At 38.7% G+C, this 18,210-nt stretch overlaps 1 protein-coding gene and 1 pseudogene across 1 annotated transcript; one reads left to right on the forward strand and one right to left on the reverse strand.

Moving 5' to 3' along the window:
- Positions 1-3,130: 3,130 nt before the first annotated feature.
- On the reverse strand, positions 3,131-10,814 carry LOC125147020 (tripartite motif-containing protein 77-like). Its single transcript, XM_047823978.1, has 6 exons — positions 10,404-10,814; positions 9,651-9,746; positions 6,878-7,108; positions 6,161-6,183; positions 5,142-5,239; positions 3,131-3,624 (listed from the first exon to the last, which is right to left on the reverse strand). Exons 1-6 carry the CDS (start codon positions 10,812-10,814, stop codon positions 3,131-3,133), a joined length of 1,353 nt encoding a protein of 450 aa, XP_047679934.1.
- A 913-nt stretch (positions 10,815-11,727) lies between these two features.
- On the forward strand, positions 11,728-17,649 carry LOC125146451 (ragulator complex protein LAMTOR5-like; annotated as a pseudogene).
- Positions 17,650-18,210: the final 561 nt, after the last annotated feature.

Genomic DNA, 18,210 nt, shown 5'->3' on the forward strand with positions numbered 1-18,210 from the left:
TTCAGCAAAACAAATATCTAGCAAACACCAATGTGAGCAAATCTGACAGCCAAGAGGAAATGAGTAAATTCAATGAAAGATACACACTACTGAAGCTAAAAATAAAAGAAAAGAAAATCAATAGTTCTCTATTAAAGAATGTGAATCTGTGGTTTAATAAATTCCCCCTCTGACTTGGGTTTTAAGAAAACATGGTGTAGCAGGGATGGGATTTGCTCTTCTACCCCAGACAAGAAAAAGCCATAAATGTGGTATAAAACAACATTTTTCCAAGTTTCATAAGTAGCAGAGGAGAGTAAACAGAGAGAGGGAACAAATGAGGAGACCTCAAAGATGGTCCCACTTCACTCCCTGGAGATTTGCAGATGTAGCACAGTGGGGAGGAGGTCATACAGCCCAGGGGTCGCCCTGAACTGAGGAGACGGTTGGAAAGTCAAGAATGTCAAAGTGGCTGGAGTTCCCAAGACTGAATACTGTGGAAGGTAGAGCTGCACAGAGGAAGCACCCTAGAGGGTCGTGGAGGACCCCACTGCTGGAGTCCACAGCTGGGTGCAGAGCAGTGAATGCTTGTGAGGACAACACTGCAGGTCAGGGAAAGAACCTCCCCAGAGAGCTGATGGAGAAGTACCTGTGCACAGTCAGGGCTACAGATGGTTCTCATCATCCCGAGAGGACAAGCCACACACTAGGGGGAGACCTGGTGGAATACACAGGAGAGTACTGTGCCAGTGGTGGGGGACATCCAGCCCATGTTAGAAGTCTCTGGCTACTTCTTACACAGTTTAAGAGCAAGTCTTCAAAGCTGGAGCCTCTCCCAGAGTTAATCCTACCACCCAGACAGGTCCTGTGCATGTCCTCAAGTCAAAGAAGCAACAGAAAAGAGAACAAGAAAGGGGATTTAATCCCTGAACTGGGACAACAGAGGCCCTTTCCCCCAGAGGAAAAAAAAAAGGCTCTCTCTTCGGGCAAAGGTCTTTCCCTATTGCCACTCATCGCAGCTTTGTCACTAGGGCTGACCTTGCATCAGGGCTGGGTGAGAAAAAGGAAGAAGAAAAGGATTTTTTTCCCACACTTTGATGTATGAGGGGCCTCTCTTCCTGGTCCTTTGGCTAGAAGTGGGTGTTTCTTTGGGGGCTTTTGCCATATGCTCCTGCTGTGAAGTTCAGAGAAGTGGATCTTCCTTTCATCCAGTCAATGCTAGGGAAGAGAAGAGGAAAAAGAACTCCTTAACACTCACCCCCATTATGGGTAATTAATTATTCCAATGTTAACTCATCTCATTTCACATTCTATTCTTAATGCCTCAGAGTCCTCACATACAAAGTCCTTATTTTTGGTACTCTGCTCAGCATGTCTACTTGTTATCTCTGGGTGAGACTTTGGAGATTTATTCCATTTTGACCAGTGCCAGAGGTCAACACCAAACTGTTAAGCATGCAGCAATTCTTGGAAACTTCCAAGAGATGAGAGCATCATCATATTGCTTTAAATAATCCCTAGGCAATTCTTTGAAATTTAAGATAGTTTCTTCACTACTACATCTTCACAGAAGTGAATTTAATTGCCAGAATATTACCTCTCTTCCAAAAGAATCTTGAGTAAGGAGAGAAGAGGAAGGGACAGAAGGAGAAAGGAAGGGGGAGAGACAGAGATCGATTCCTTCTTTACACAAAAGAAAAAAAAAACCTTTTTCCTTGTGATGAGAAATCTTAGGATTTAGTCTCTTAACTACTTTCCCATATACCATGCAGCAGTGTTAGCTATAGTCATCATTTTGTACCTCACATCCCTAGAGAGTTTGACTTTACTGTCTGGCTATTTTGCAAACTTCTAAGATCTAAGACTGAAGCATTTTTTGAAGTGAAATTTGACTGTTGGCCATTTGATATTTTATGTGGTTGAGAACTGAGGTTGATTGAGGTTTATGCATCCTCCAAAATGTATATATGTATATTTTTACTATATGTAATTTCTTTAAAAATACTGCAGTATCCAAACTTCTAGGTCTTATTGTCTGTATAAGTATAACTCTGGTAAAAATTGTCTACATTCCTGGAATACTGTGCTCATCACCAAGAATGACCTACAGCAACACTAGGCAGTCAAATTATATACAATCTATATCTTTTCACTTAAAAGTCATTTCTGACCCATGAATCTGAACAGTAACATAATTCATTTCTTTATTCAACAATATTTCTCAGCACTTCCTATCTTACTGTGTCTACATTATCTTAACCTTTGTTGGTTATATATATAGCCTTTGCTTTTAATAATTTTGACACATTCCTTTAATGTTTTATTTATTTTTGAGGGAGTACAAGTTGGGGAGGGGCAGAGAGAGAAGGACAGGATCTGAAGTGGGCTCTGTGCTGATAGCAGCCAGCTCAGTGTAGGGCTTGAACTCATAAATCATGAGATCATGACCTGAGCCAAAGTCCAACGTTCAACCGACTGAGTCATCCAGGTGCCCTGACACATTCCTTTACTTATCCAAATATTTTGTTGTATCTCTCACGTCCCCAGACTGGTGTTTCATTCTTGGAATATGCTATGAAGAGGAGTGAAATTGGCCGTCCCTTCTAGTGATTTGCAAATTAGAAAAGAAGATCCAAATTCTGTTGTGAGTTCTACAAAGGGAAGGGATAAGCTGTTGTTGAGCTTTGTTATAATGTGACCTAAACTAGTCCAGTAAACTGAGAACTTATGGAGGGGGAAGTTAGCCAGATGAATTGAGGGAGAAGAGAATTCCATGATATTGAGTTTTGACGACAACTGTCTGGAAGGAGAATCCTCTGTGCTCTGCGTTCATCCATTTAGCTAGTTTCCACATCAATGCATTCTTTCACCTCTAGCAAGCCCAGATAGCATATGAAAAGTGAACATATCCCACACAATATAATAAAATCGAGTACTTTTATTTCAATAAAATAGAAAAGACAAATGTACATCCTTCACAGTGTCACCACTTTAAAAAAATAATACAACAAATGTATCTCCTGAAGGTAAAATGAAGTTCAAGACCCTGAGGCATCAGTGATTTTCCCCCACTCAAGAAGTCACCAGGATAGAACCCTCCCCAGCTATTAAAATTGCTAAGACCTTGGTCAGGTTTGTGAGCTGTTCCTGATCATTTGGGTCCATAGCAAATGAAAGGTCTGAGAGGGAAGGAGAAGGAACAGGAAAGGAAATTACAAATGAGGGAACTTTTGGCAACATTAACAAAGCTTACTATACCAAATTCATAATCTAAAAACACCCCTACCAAGCCCTGGGGTCTTGGAATGTAGTGGCGCAGTGGCGGGGAGGCAGAGAAGAGACGGCAATGGTCATCCACGTTGACACACAGAAGTAGAAAGATACCTTCAGAGTTGAGCAGCATGTCATGGCGTTTTGTCCAGGATTCCCTGCAAAGTCCTATAATCCAATTCTGAGAGTTTCCCACATCCACCTCCCAGTAATATTTGCCAGAGGTGAAGGTCTGAGCTGCCCAGGAAGGCTTATACTGTGAACTCGCTGGACTGTGGGGCAGGTCTTGATGGTCGGGACAGCACTGCAAACGTCTCAGGTCTTCAAACAGAGGCACACGGTAATTCCTTATCTTATCATCAAATGTAATATACACTTAAGTAAAATGAAAACAGTGAAGTCAAAGAACAGAGTTTAAAATTTCTGTGGGACAAGTGCAATAGTGTTCTAGCAAATGCTGAACAACCAAATCTCTAAAACCAAACAAAACTGGTTTGTTTGCTGGGAACACTCCCACACCACCATGGCCAGTTTCAAGGTACTTACCACTTAGTAATTCCTCGTAAAATTCTGGAACATGTAACAGCTTTCATGGCAGAGTCCACACTAACTGCCCCAGAACACTCCTTTATCACAAGTGACTATACAGGGTGTGTGTCATTGGAAATCCAGAGACCCATTTGGGAGAAGGGGCTTCTTGCCTAAGTAAGTATATCTCTATTCATACAACTAGATGAAAAACAATTCTGAGAATACTTAAAGATGTAGGATGGCAGGATCTGGTTTTATTCTCATTAGCTCATTGAAAATTTGGGAGCCTGCTCATTGATGCCAAGTAAATACCAAGATGGCCCTTCACTCACTTAAGCTTTCTCATTTATCAACTTGCACAAAATCAAATAAATATAGTAACAGTAATAAATATTATATATCATTTCAAAAATATGATACTGTTATTCTTATTAGTCTTAAATAGTGATAACTTTGTCCAAACACAAAGATATAACATGTCAACAAGCAAAGGGAAAAGAAATTGGAAATCCATATTTGCCTTTTTTTTTTTTTTTTTTTTAGAAGTGGTTCCTTTTGCTGAATTTCTAACTCAGGCATCACGGACTCGGAATCCAACCTATCCCATCCCATGCCTGCTTCTCCTGTCAGCCAGGCTCACTGTCTACTTCTTTCTTAGGGACAGCGAATCCACACAGCAAATCATGTGTTCCATGTGTTTTCTGGTTTTACCTGTTTTTTATAAACATTTTTATCCCTTTCTAAATCTAAAATCTAATGATTTTTCAAATACATTCACTAACTTAAATTTTTAGATAAACATTTAAATAACAATTTAAGGTGCTTCTAGGAATCTGAACATCTATGTATAACTACAATTAACAACTATAAGTTAAAATACACTGAATGAATATGCAGTTTTATGTGTCAAGTGCTTTCAGGGTGCCTGGGTGGCTCAGTTGTTTAAGCGTTTGACTCTTGATTTCAGCTCAGGTCATGATCCTACGGTTCATCAGATGGAGCCCCATGTCGGGCTCTGCGCTGACATCAAACTGACAGTGTGGAGCCTGCTTAGGATTCTCTCTCCCCCCTCTCTCTCTGCTCCTTTCCTGCTTGCCTCCCTGTCCCCCAACAAATAACTATTTATATGTCAAGTGCTTCATTTTTTTAAACTCACTGTAAATTGTCATATAAGTGTTATATTTAATTGTTTTTGACTGGCTTCAGGTATCTAATAATAAAATATGGTTAGTTACAAGGGTTTGCATATTTATCTGCTTCCCAGTTATCTGCAAAGACTAATAGAGCAATGAGGAGAGGTCCTCCAGGTGTATCTCCTTATGGAGGAAATAGTGGGGTCTCACCAGGGTGCCACCTCTTACCTCGGAAGTTGTTAAGCCTTTCAGACATCCCGGTGATTGTCCACTCACTGAGCTGTGGGTCCACAGGCTGGGGCAAGTGCGCCTGCACTAACTGACTCCTGCAAAGAAACAGAACCACTTACTGACCCCTCTAGTCCTATCATAAGCCTCCCTTGAAGATGCTCCTTCAAAATCCTCACAATTGGGTGCAAAGGGTCAGAGTTTAACTCCACAAACTGAGGGATGTTGTAGTTGTTCTTGTATTTTATAACTAGCTACTGTGCTCTTATCACTTCAATCTCAGTAAGATAGATCACTCACAAATGTGTTTTCTCCCTTCGCCTTCCCTATGGAAGGCACACAGCTGTTCTCATTTAGTTCTTGAAACCCAATAGGTGTCAAATAGAGCTTAATAGGGCCTAATATATAGAGCTTAATCTCTGTAGGGGTTTTCATCTTTTTTCCTCCCCACTCTTCTCATCATCCTTCCACCTGCTGCCTCTCTGAGCTTATCTGTTTTTTTTTTTAATGTTTATTTATTTTGAGAGAGAGAGAGAGACAGACAGACTACAGACTACAGACTACAAGTAAGGGAGGGTCAGAAAGAGACAGACTCAGGCTCCAGGCTCTGAGCTGTCAGCACAGAAAACAATGCGGAACTCGAACCCTTGAATCCTCAAGTTGAGAGGTCATGACGTGAGCCGAAGTCAGACTGAGCCACCCAGGCACCTCTCTCTGAGCTTATCTGCCTTTCCCATAGAATATGTGGAATAATCCTCAAATAATTAGGATTTTGAAAATTAGAGGCAGGAAAAAGTTATATCTGGCAACTTCTGCATTAAGCCTTGCAGCTGAAACCACACCCTGCTTCAACCCTCACTTTTACCTAAGAGTGGTCAATATAAAACCGAGAAGTGTCTTAGACAAGGAATAAATGAGGGCATAAAGAAACTTGTCATAAAAAGCTGTGGGTCCATCTCAGCAGAAATAACCTGACCACTGTCACCGATGCCATAACTTGGATGGAGGGGCAAATTTACCTTTTCATGATGTCTCCCAAATCCTGTAAAGAGAAAGAGGAAGGCTTAGCTTTGAGCACAAGATATTCCCCTGTTTAGTCTAGTCTGAGGCTATGAGACTGAACTGGAAAATTCTCTATCTCCACTTTCTTCCTTGGTAAAATCATTTACCCTTTTCCTTATCCTTAAAAAGATAAGATTTGGTCTTCTATTTATATGGTCTTCTATTTATTATATGATAAAATTATGATCATGATAAAATTTAAAGCAGAAGATGTTCTTAGAGCAAACAATGGTTCTTTGGTTGTAATATACAGTGAGATTCACGAAGGGTTTCTTCAAAGTTCTTATAAGGGTGTGTGGGCTCTAAATCTATGATTTCAAAAGAGAAAGAATGGATACATCCCACATACTGACAAGTCCAGATACAAAACTAAATTATGTATTTAAAAGCTGCTTTGTGGCAGTTGGTTAGAAACTCTTAGTAGAAAAAGTGAGATGATGATTTTTTTCTGGATCTGTTCCTCACATTTCTATATAGTTTTCCTTTTCCTGTATAAGGTGGATGTGACCCTGGATCTCTGGGTTATACTGGAGGAGCAAAGCCTGCTATTGCACAGAGGAGGCAGAATTTGAACTTTGGAACCAGAAAAATAATGGAGGTCAAAAGGGATATGGATCTCAGTGGATATAAATGATTTCCAGCCAGGCTCATGTTCATCCTTCCTCAGTCCTTACCTGGAGCAGGTGCACATCTGCTTTGAGGCACATTTCCTTCAGCTCCTCATAGATTCTTTTCAGGAGTTTCCCCATTTGAAGCATTCTAGCTACATTTCTCCGGAGTCGATGAAAAATTATCTTGCCTTCAATTGCCAGGCTCTCTAAATGTTTTTGCTTTTCTTTGTGGAGGTATTGGTACACCTTAGGATATTCAGCCTTGATCATCACCATCCTTAGATTTACAAAACCCTGAAGTGACATTGGTTTAATTAGGTCATGTATCTGGACAGTTTTACTCTTCTCTCATTATCTACAGTTTGCATGCTATGCTCAATGTTCTGGTCTTAGTCTGTTGGGCTGCTTTTTACAAAAATGCCACAGATTGTGTACCTAATGGATACAGAAACTATTTCTCACAGTTCTGCGTGCTGGGAAGTCTACGATTGATGCTGGCAGATTTGGCATCTGGTGAGAGTCTACTTCCTAGATAGCCATCGTTTAGTTGTGTTCTCAAATGGCAGATGGCACAAGGGACATTTCCAGGGTCTCTTTTAGATGAGCACTGGTCTCATTACTGAGGACTGTGGCCTCATGACCTAATCACCTCACAAAGCCCCCACTCCTATTGCCATCACCTTGGGGGTTAGAGTTTGAACATACAAATTGGGGGAGGAAGCAATTCAGATCATAGAAGTACTACATACATTTTTAGGTCTTTCTCCTTCTAAGAAACCACATATTTGGCTTCTTTCTTACCTTCCTCCCTCCTTCCTTTTCTTCCTTTTCATTTATTTGTTTGCCTGCACCACTGCTTCCAACTACTTACTCTCAAACTTCCATATTTTCATGTGAAAATAGAAATTTAAGATCAAATTTTGTTGTTTTACAGGATTCCTAATAATCTCAAAATCATAATCCATTCTTTTCAATGCTTGTACTTACAAACTGACTATCTGCTCTCAGGAAAAAGCAACAATTTGCTTCCTCAGGATAACAGAGGACATCACACCTGATCTTTCTAAATTACCTCCATTGCTTACACACGCTCTTCCACCAGTGCTGGGCTCTGCCTGCCCCTTACTACCAGGGCTAAACCCATCTCCTCTTTACTGGTCCCCCTGTCTTGTCTTCTCAGAGATACTACTGGTCTACATTACTATCCCACAATACTAGTTTTTGCCTTGCCTTCATGTCTCTGTGTCTCTCTCTCCCTTGTCCTATGGACCTGTCTCCATTTTATTCTCTCATTCAGACACTTTTTCACACACTCTTTCCCTTTCTTTTCACACAGCTTTTAAACATATACACATTTATCAAATTATTTTGGAAATGTCAAAACTAAATATCGTTATTATAATGACTTTATCCAGCTTCTATGCTAACACTTTCATTGCCATCAAAGCCAGACTTATTGACCAAATGTGATCAAACTCACTGTGCCCAGGGATGCAATTTTCAACTATTCATCCAAGCAATGAGTCTTCCCTTCTGTCTCCTACCCATTCCTGAACCACACATTCCAACAATAGGTTCTAACCAAGAGCCTATTTTTACTAAATTGAAATAATATGATTCATTCTTATAGTACTTCACCTTCTTTCCACATTTGATCCTGTTTACTACTCATTTCTTTTACTAATCTCTTCTGTCTCCTCTGCTCTGGGAAGCTGCATTCTCAGGTGCTCATCTCCCACCATCTTCTAACAACCACTCAGATCTCTGCCCAGATGTAACCTTGGCAATGGTTATACCAGCACATTCCATCCTGCACTCTTTATACCCATTTTCTGCTTTCATTTTATTGCAAGGACTTCATAAATGTTCTGGATTGAGTTCTCTCACTAGATTATAAACTACTGAGGTCAGTGATTTATTTCTCTTTTTGTCCAGTTATATATCTCTTTGTTGGCCTAGAACAGTGAGCAACATACCATAGGTCCTCATATGAATGAATGTTTCATCAGAAATCCATCCTAAACAATCAAGCCAATGTTCTTATTCCTCTTTGGCACTCTCACAGCACCATGTACAGATTCCTGTTCAGTGAATTATTATTCCCTAATATTGCCTTTTTATAGGTCTCTAGGTCTCCTCTAGTACTGCTCAAGTTCTTTGAAAATAATGGTGTCATTTTCTTCTTTAGATCAGGTTCTCTGTTCCTCTTTGTGAATCAATAAATGACACAATCAAAAATCCTTAACTAGGCATTTGCATTCTTGACCTGGCTACGATTACATTTCTAGCCATACTTCTCACTATGTTCTGCTTCATACCCTATCTACTAATCAGTAGGACCAGCACCAAGATCTCAAACAATTCCATGGGTTATCTGGTTGTCTCATCTTTAGTTTTCTTGTCCCTCAGAACTCTTTGCCATCAATACCCAGGAAATTAAATTCTAATAACTTATTTTATCACACTGATGTTTTACTGGTTTGAGAAGCTTTTGTTAACATTCAAAGTTTACTAAGTTCCTACGGAAGTCTGTATTTACCTCCATCCTACTGATCATTGCATTCTGCCTTGTGAGAGTGCATTTTCTTGTCCCTGATAATGTATTAGTGGCACATATTGCTTTATCCAGAAAAATCAGGGAAAGGCTTTTAGTTATACAATGGACTCAATGTGAAATCCTGCACTGAAGGTCATGTTTTCATACAGTTCTTATATGTAGCTCTTTTTCTGATCATCTGGTCAGGGAACATTATGATTTAACTTAGGTTCTTCCACTGTCAGTTACCATGGTATCTGTCCCAAGCTGGTTCCATGGGAAACAGGGCTTCCCACTTACCTGCCATACTCTAAGTAAGTTGTACTCTTTGTTTATATTTCTCTGATTTCTCTGCCTGTTTTTCCAAATAGATTTCATTTGCATCAGAAGTTTCTCCTGTAAAAGAACTACAAATTTGAGCACTAGAAAAACAAATATGTAATTTTCAGATACCTCAAAAAGTGATAAAGGGATAGACATGAGAAAAATAAAAAAGGAAGCAGAGATGTCAGTGAGTTTCTTTGGGAAGGCAAGTAAGTCAAAACTGGGAGGCTGACCAAAAGTAGAGTTCCTGAATTTGGAAATGAAATCCATTATCTGAGGAATCTAGTACTGATATTATACGTAACATGGAACATTTTCAGAAACGGATCTTAATTCATATTAATTTTGAAATATAGCCATCATGTTTTCTATGGCATGATTAGAACATATTGAAGAGCCTTATTGTCATCATGGCAGAAGTAGCCAATGACTGTCAACTGCCGCTAGAGATTATCCACCTGGCCACTTACACTGAAACACCAGCACCCTCTTCGAGTCATCATCATTTCTCTCCCCCAGCCTAATAGAATTTAAACTTCAGAGGAGCAAGGATGTTTGTTTAGTTTCTTCGGTGCTGTATCCATAGGTTTTAGAATCATGCCTGGCAGATGGTGTTTACAAATTCTACTTGTTTAAGGCATAAGAGAAGAAAAATAAAATCACTTTTGCTCATTGCCTATCAGATATCAAGTCCTCCACATTTCACATGCATTCAGAGGCAGTACTTACCCTGCAGTGCTCAGCAACCTGTGAAACTGGACAGTGTATGTGAGTGGTATGCCCTGGTGAATGAGAGCATTGCAAACACAGGAGGCTCTTGTCAGTTGGACAGAAGATATTCTTTAGTGCTTGGTGTATCCAACACACCTGCCTGGCAGACCTCGGTAACTTCTTGGCGACTGATTCTTTTTTAGCACGAGCTTGTCCCTCAGCAGAAATAATGCTTTTGAAGTCCATGCGTGGAGATACTGCCCTGCATACAGGGCAGCGGGTAGGATGCTGTGCATCTTCCCACAGGAGGCAGAGACACGGAGTACAAAAGCTGTGTCCACAGTTAATGGTGACAGGGTCTGTGAAATAGTCCTTGCAGATGGAACAGATAAGCAGACTGGGGGCGTAGCGCACAAAAGTAGAATCCATGTTTCTGAGGAAATAAACGGAAATAAAATAAATAAGCTTTTGCTCACTAATACACACATGCATGATAACAGGATGGGTGGTGCTTGGAGTAAGACGGTGAGGCGGAAGGAGAGTCTTCCAGACTGAGAGCCTGCGTCCTTCTTTTCCAGCCATGCCTCCAGCCCTGCTTTTCAGCTTCCATTAGAAATTCAGGATTTGTCAGCCATGTTGTCTCTTTTACAAAGACATCAGAGGTTTTGGCTCACCCCTAGTCATAGTAGGGGGCATTGTTTTTGTCCAAAGGTATCATGGGTTCCCCTTATTTTCTCTTCTTTGATTGGTTAGCACAGGTATGTGCTCCAATTCTGGCCAATGAAATAAGAGAAAGAAAGACTCCCAGAAGAGTCTATAAGAGGTTTTCTTGTTTTAGAAGAAACATGGAAGAAAAATCTGTTTTTTCTGTTTCTGGACATTATATGGATACAGTACTCATTTGCATTCCCATTTTATGATATCAAAGTGAACTAGCTTAAGTACAACAGCCAATACTCCGAGCCTAACAAGGGGATGGGAAAAACCTTCTGGATTTGCAAGAATGGCACTGAACACTTACTTACCTTTTCTGGAGAGATTAACTCAAAAAAATAAAAAGACACCGTAACAATAATTGAATCTGGCAAGAATCATCAGTAGATGCTAAAATAACTAAGACTTTGGGAAGAGAGTATTTGTATACCAACAAAGTTCTACTAAAAATATTGTTCCTAAATGCAAAAGAGAAAATAGTACCTTTTCAAGGTAAATATTTAGCAGATACATTAACCAGGTAACCAAACCATGGCCATGAATTTCATGCATTTATAGATGTGGACCACTTAAGGACTATGGCACACCTGTAGTATCCCTCCCAGAAACATTTAATCTGCAAGTAACCATGGCGGAAAGTTAGACAAATACATTTAGGAGACATTACACAAAACAAAAATCCTGGATTATTCAAATAATCTTAGTTTCTTAGGAGAAAATGTTTCGAAATGATTATACAGGAGGTGACTAAAATATGAAAATTAACTAGGATGGGGCATCTTTGACCTGTTCCTAGATTTAAAAACCTACCAGCCAATAAGGACATTTTTGGGACATGCAGGGACATGATAAAAATAAGGGGGTCTTTCCATTTCAGCTTAGAAATGTAGAGAGCTGGAAAGCTGGTTGCCACCCTCCTACCACAAGAAAAAATGCTAGACAAATGAAACATTAATGACCTGTGTTGAAACTGTTAGAGAATTGAGGTAGCGAGTCAAACAGCAAAGATAGATTCTGCATAGAGAGCACAAGGAAAGAGCAAAACAGGACCTGTTCATGTTTATCTGGGGCAGATTCCACCGGAGCCCATAGAAATCTCTGTGAAGATAAAGTAGTTTAATTAGCTGCTAAAAACCAAATGTGAGCAAGGATAAGTGTGCAAAGCCCCTTAAGATCATAGACAGATATTTGTAGGGAGCAATACAGCTAGAGAGATGAAAGAGATAGGGTCTCTTTGGGAAGAGGACCTAGAGCCAAACCAAGAAGTAAACAGAATACCTTTCAAGTAGTACTCCTCAACTGAGGGCTCCCCTGACTCAACTGGGGAAATTTGGCACTATCTAGAGACAATTTTGGTTGTCACAACTTGAGGCATATCACTGGAATTTAATGGGTAGAGGCCACAAATCCCTTTAAATACCCCATAATGCACAACACAAGAAAGATAACTCTTACAGCAAAGAGTTAGCCAATTTGCTAACTGTGTGAAGATGAGAAAACCTCTATTAGAGGCACTGGAGGTCTCTGGAACCCATAGCATTAACACAGTCTTACTTTGGTAACCATAGCCATAACAAACTTCAAACCCATGTCAAATATAGACTAGATTAACACAAATCATCATACTAAAGGTCTGGCAGAAGAAACTGTGCTCACCAAAAAACATGAAAAAGACTTACAGTATCTACTGTCATAGCACAGTATCTCCTGCATATATATCAGGTATTCAATAAAAAATGATGAAGCATATCAAAAGGGAAAAAAAAATCCACCTGAACTGACAAAGCACTCCTCATAGCCAGCCTTAGATACAACACAGATGTTAGACCTATGAAATGAGGACTTTAGAATAACTATGATTAGTATATTAAAGTCTTTGATGAAATATGTAGACATCATGCAAGAATCATGGGTAATTTCAGGAGAGACAAAAACTCTAAGGCAGACTCAGATAAGCCAGGAACAAAATCTGTAGACAATGTCATTGTCAGGCCTCATAGTACATGTAATACAGTCAAGGAAAGTATGAGTGACCCCAAAAATAGGCGAATACCAAACACACAAGGAAAACACAAAGAGGAAGTACCATGAGTGGAAAATAAAAACTGAACGAGCAAAGAGCAGTATGACAATATTAAAAGACATAACATATGTGTAATTGAATTCCCAGAAAGACAAAGAGAAAGAAAATGGCAGAAGAAACATTTAAAGAAATAATTTTAGAAAAATTTCCAAAATTTGTTAAAGTCATCAAAAAAAGATCCATGATATTCAGAAAATATCAACCAGAAAAAAATAAAAACTGGACTAACCAACACAAAAACCCCACACCTTGGCAAGTCCTATTCAAACTGATTGAAAGTAATAACAAGGAGAAAGTCTTGAAGGCAGCCACTGCATTAGGAGGGGAAAAAATTGCATACAGAGGAATAAAAAATAAGAATTATAACAATAAGTTTTCCAGAAACTATGCAACAAAGAAGACAATGGAATGATATCTTTAAAGCATGGAAAGAAAACAAGAGTCAACACCCAATTCTATATCCAGTGAAAATATCCTTCAAAAATAGAAGATATTTTCTATTCCAAACAAAGAAAAACAGAGGGAATTTGGGGCCAGTGGATCAAATGTACAAAAAAAAAAAAATACACACAAAATTCTTCAGAGGAAAGCAAATCATGTGTGTGTGTGTGTGTATGGGGGAGGGGGGAACTTGGATCTACACAAAGAAATGAAGGACACTGGAAATGCAATAAATAATGATGAAATGTAAGGTATTATCATATTTTCTTTAATGATAACTAACTGCTTAAAGAAACAGTAGCCACAACGTACTATGTGTTTATGACATATGTAAAAGTGAAATGACAACGACATAAGACACAGGAAAGAGAAATTAGGACAATGATAAGCTTTTGACATCACATCTGAAGAGGTACAGTATTACTGAAGGGGGGATAAAATCACTTAAAGATGTCTGTAGGAATACCTTGGAAATATTGCAGGTTTGGATCTGAACCACTGCCATAAAACAAATATTGCAATAGAGTTGAGTCAAATGAATTTTTTAGTTCTCCAGTGCATATAAAAGTTAGGTTTACACTATACTGTAGTCTATTAAGTGTGTGATAGTATTGTGTCTAAAAAAAACCTACATACTTCTTTAAAATTTTTAAAAAATATTTATTTATCTTTGAGAAAGAAAGACAGAGCATGAGAGGGGGAGGGGCAGAGAGAGAGGGAGACACAGAACCCTAAGTAGGCTCCAGGCTCTGAGCTGTCAGCATGGAGCCCAACACGGGGCTCAAACTCACAAAATGTGAGATCATGACCTGAGCTGAAGTCGGACATTTAACTAACTGAGCAACCCAGGTGCCACCCAAAACCTACATACTTTAATTAAAAACTACTTTATTACTGAAAAATGCTAACCATTATCAGACCTTGCAGTGAGTCATATTCTCTGATCACAGATCACCATAACAAATATAATAGTAATAAGAAAATTAGAAACATTTTGAGAATTACTAAAATGTGATAGAGACATGAGGTGAGAAGATGCTACTGGAAAAATGGTGCCGATAGACTTGCTCAACAAAGTGTTGCCACAAACCTTAAATTTGTAAAAAATCTCTGTATCTGTGTAGTGCTATAAAATGAGGTATGCCTGTATTTTAAACTCTAAGACACTAAAAATAATGAAAATAGAGGTATAAATAATGAGTGAGTCACTTGAAGAAATAAAATGAAACTTGAAAAGTGGAGGCATAGACTTCCAGTTTCTGGTGCAACATGTGAGAAGCTCAGAAATCACACTGTGTCCTAAAAAATAAAAATCTGAAAAACTGAAATATCAACAACTCTTAAATTCATCAAAGAATTTCCCTGAGGTCAGAGGGCAAAGTGCTGCTCCCCACAATTGGAGAGGGTTGCATAGGTAGATACAGAGAGTCTCAATTTAGCATAGCAGAATTGTCCATGGGACATGGTGCTGGGGTAGGAAACCTGTACTGTAGTTGATGAATGGCTGGAGGCTCAGTGTGGACAAGTCTGAGAGTTAAAAACTCCAGGGGGACTCACTCATAGGAAGGACCCACAGTTTTATGAGTTTCACCTGTAGGAACTTTACCAGGTCCTCACAGTGAATATTGGGGGAAAAAATCGCTGCTGCTCTGGCAGGAGGAGGGGAAAACTAATCATTTTGAAATATGTCAGAGCATTCTGTTCTTCTTAAAGAGGATTGTCCTTAAAAAGGATTGTCCTCCTTAAAAAGGAGAAACTATTTAACCAGAGCCAACTTCCCTGGGAAAGGGACTACCTAACTCTAGCCCCTCTAGACACTGTTGTGTTAAATCCAAGAGGTGGGGGACTGAGAAGCACTGCTGACCTCCAGGTCACAGGGGACCAGGGACACAGGATCACTAAAAGACAAACCTAATCATAGCGCTACAGAATCCATCTTCTTCACCCACCCCCTTACTACCACATTACTGAAGGCCTATTTACTGCAATCCCTTGTGTCCAGTGCATCATGTTTGCTTTTCGTCAAGAAACTACAACTAACAAACTAGCATAAAACAGCTTGAAGAGATGGAAGAAGCATTGGAATCAGAGTCCCATATGGCAAGAATGGTGGAAATATCAGATTACAAAATTAAATTCTAAAACCTATGATTAATATGCTAAGAGTTTAATGGAAACAGTAGACAACATACAAGAACAGACACATAATGAAGCAGGGGGATGAAAATACTAAGAAAGTATTTCTAAAAATTCTAGAGCCAAAAAAATATAGTAACAAATTGAGAATGACTTTGATGGGCTCCGTAGTAAACTAGGTATGGTTGAGGAATTGGAGCTTGAGGATATCTCCATAGAAATATCAAAATTAAAAAACAAGGAGAAAAAGGAAAAAAAAAACCACCCTTAGAATATCAAATAACTGTAGGACAAGTACAAAAGGCATAATATACATGTAATGGGAATACCAGAAGGAGAAGAAAGAAAGAAACAAACAATATTTGAAAACTGATGGAGAATTTCCCCAAAGAAATGTTAGACACAAAACCACACATCAGGAAACTCAGAGAACACCAAGTGGAATAAATACTAAAATTATAATATTTAAACTTTAAAAAACCAAATAGAAAAAATCTTGAAGGAACTCAGAGGAAAAAATGCCTTGCTGACAGAAAATCAAAGATAAGAAATCCATCTGACTTTTCATCAGGAGCCACGTAGGCAAGAAAAGAGTAGAATGAAATATTTAAAGCATGAGAGAAAATAAACACTGACCTAGAAAGATTCTTTAAAAGTAAAGGAGAAGTAAAGAATTTCTCAGGTTAAAGTACAATGGAAAGAATAAAAAGAAATTGAGAGGATATAGGACCAGGAACCCCACCTCATGAAAAATGTTAAAAGAAGTTCTTTAGCAGTACATGAGTGGCTCAGTCATTTAAACATCTGACTCCTGATTTTGGCTCAGGTCATGATCTCATGGTCATGAGATATAGCCCTGAATCAGGCTCTGCAGTGGAACCTGACTGGGATCTCTCTCTGTCCCCCCTCCCCTATTCACTCTCCCCTTTTCTCTCCCAAAATAAACAAACATTAAAAAAAAGATACTAGAGGGAGAAAAAGTTATACATACAGTAAACAGAAAGAAGGAACAAATAAAATTACAGCAGAAAGGAGTGAAGTTGAAAACAGAAAGACAACTGAGAAAGTAATTGAATACAAAAATCAAACAAAAACTTTACAACCAAAGAAAACTAAATTCTTATATCCCCCTTGAACATGAAGGCAAAAATCCTCAACAAAACATTTTCGAAACAAATCCAACAATATTTAAAAAGATAATATAGCATGTTGAAATTTCTTTATTCAAGAAAACATGAGGTTACTTCAACATTTCAAATATAATCCATGTAAATTACCTTATTAACTTTCTAAAGAAGGAAAAACATATTAATAGAAGCAGAAAAAGCATCCAACAAAATACAACATCCATTCATGATAATAAGTTCCAGTAACCTAGGAACAGAAAGGACCTTCCTTAACTCAATGAAGTGTTTCTATGAAAAATCTCAAGGTGACAACATTCTTAGTAATGAGAATCCAAATTCTTCTCTTCTAATTTTAGGATGATAGTAGATGTCTTCTCTCACAATTTCTATTCAACATTATACTGGAAGTCCTAGGTAGTGCAGCAAAACAAGAAAAAACAAAATGACAAACATTGGACACCTTGTGGGATCTTGGACCAGGGGACAGTGGGCAGGATGGAGGAGCATACTTGGCACAGCACTTGGAGGACATAGTGAAGAACTCTTCCATTGTTGGAGCACAGATTCACAAGGACTTAATCTGGGCTTCTGTGGGACCCTATCAGATGCACATGCTAGAGTCATATCTGTTCTAGCCTAGCAATCAGCAAGGTAACCTCATACCCCACATTCCTGTGGTGTGTCTCTTGAATCAGATAATTGGAGCACTACAATTCAGAAACATGACAGCATCACAGTGGCAGTGTGTGAAATGGCCTCTTAACATCTCCTGTCAGTTCTCCAACAGTTTGTCATAGGGACGGCATCTTACCTACATTAATTACCTTGTAGAACTATTAAAGTTCCAGGAGTCAGGTCATGTATATTATCTGCATTGAGTACTTTTCTATTCATTTTAGAGAAATGAATAGAAACACTCAATAGATGGATTTATCAAAATATTTAAGAAAGGACCATGTTTTGAAATAGCAGGTCCAGGTCACTTTGTATGTAGAATTTTGTTATGTCCAATAAATCTGATTGGAGGGGGAAAAAAAGAAAAACATTGGAAAGTAAAAAATAAAATGTATGTGTTCACAGGTGACATGATTATGAGTGTAGGAAATCCCAAAGACTTTACTAAAAATATCCTGGAACTCATAAGTGAGTTAGGCAAGGTGGCAGGATAAAAGGTCAATATATAAAAGTCATCTTGATTCCTACATATTTGCAGTGAAAAAGTTGTATATGAAAATTTTTTTAACAATCCATTTATAGCTTCAAAATTTGTATTTGAAAAATGTTAAAAGCCCTCATTTATAAAAGCTTCAAAAAGTGAATTAAC

The sequence above is a fragment of the Prionailurus viverrinus genome, chromosome D1 (assembly GCF_022837055.1).
Source record: "Prionailurus viverrinus isolate Anna chromosome D1, UM_Priviv_1.0, whole genome shotgun sequence".
NCBI lineage: Eukaryota > Metazoa > Chordata > Mammalia > Carnivora > Felidae > Prionailurus > Prionailurus viverrinus.

Excerpts from the sequence above, each read along its gene's own strand:
- LOC125147020 (XM_047823978.1), bottom strand. The coding sequence starts at position 10,814 with ATGGATTCTACTTTTGTGCGCTACGCCCCCAGTCTGCTTATCTGTTCC. Across the intron at positions 7,109-9,650 it reads ACTTACTTAGAGTATGGCAG|GGTTTTGTAAATCTAAGGAT; the intron begins GTAAGTGGGAAG and ends ATGTCACTTCAG. Across the intron at positions 6,184-6,877 it reads CAGATGTGCACCTGCTCCAG|GATTTGGGAGACATCATGAA; the intron begins GTAAGGACTGAG and ends TTCTCTTTACAG.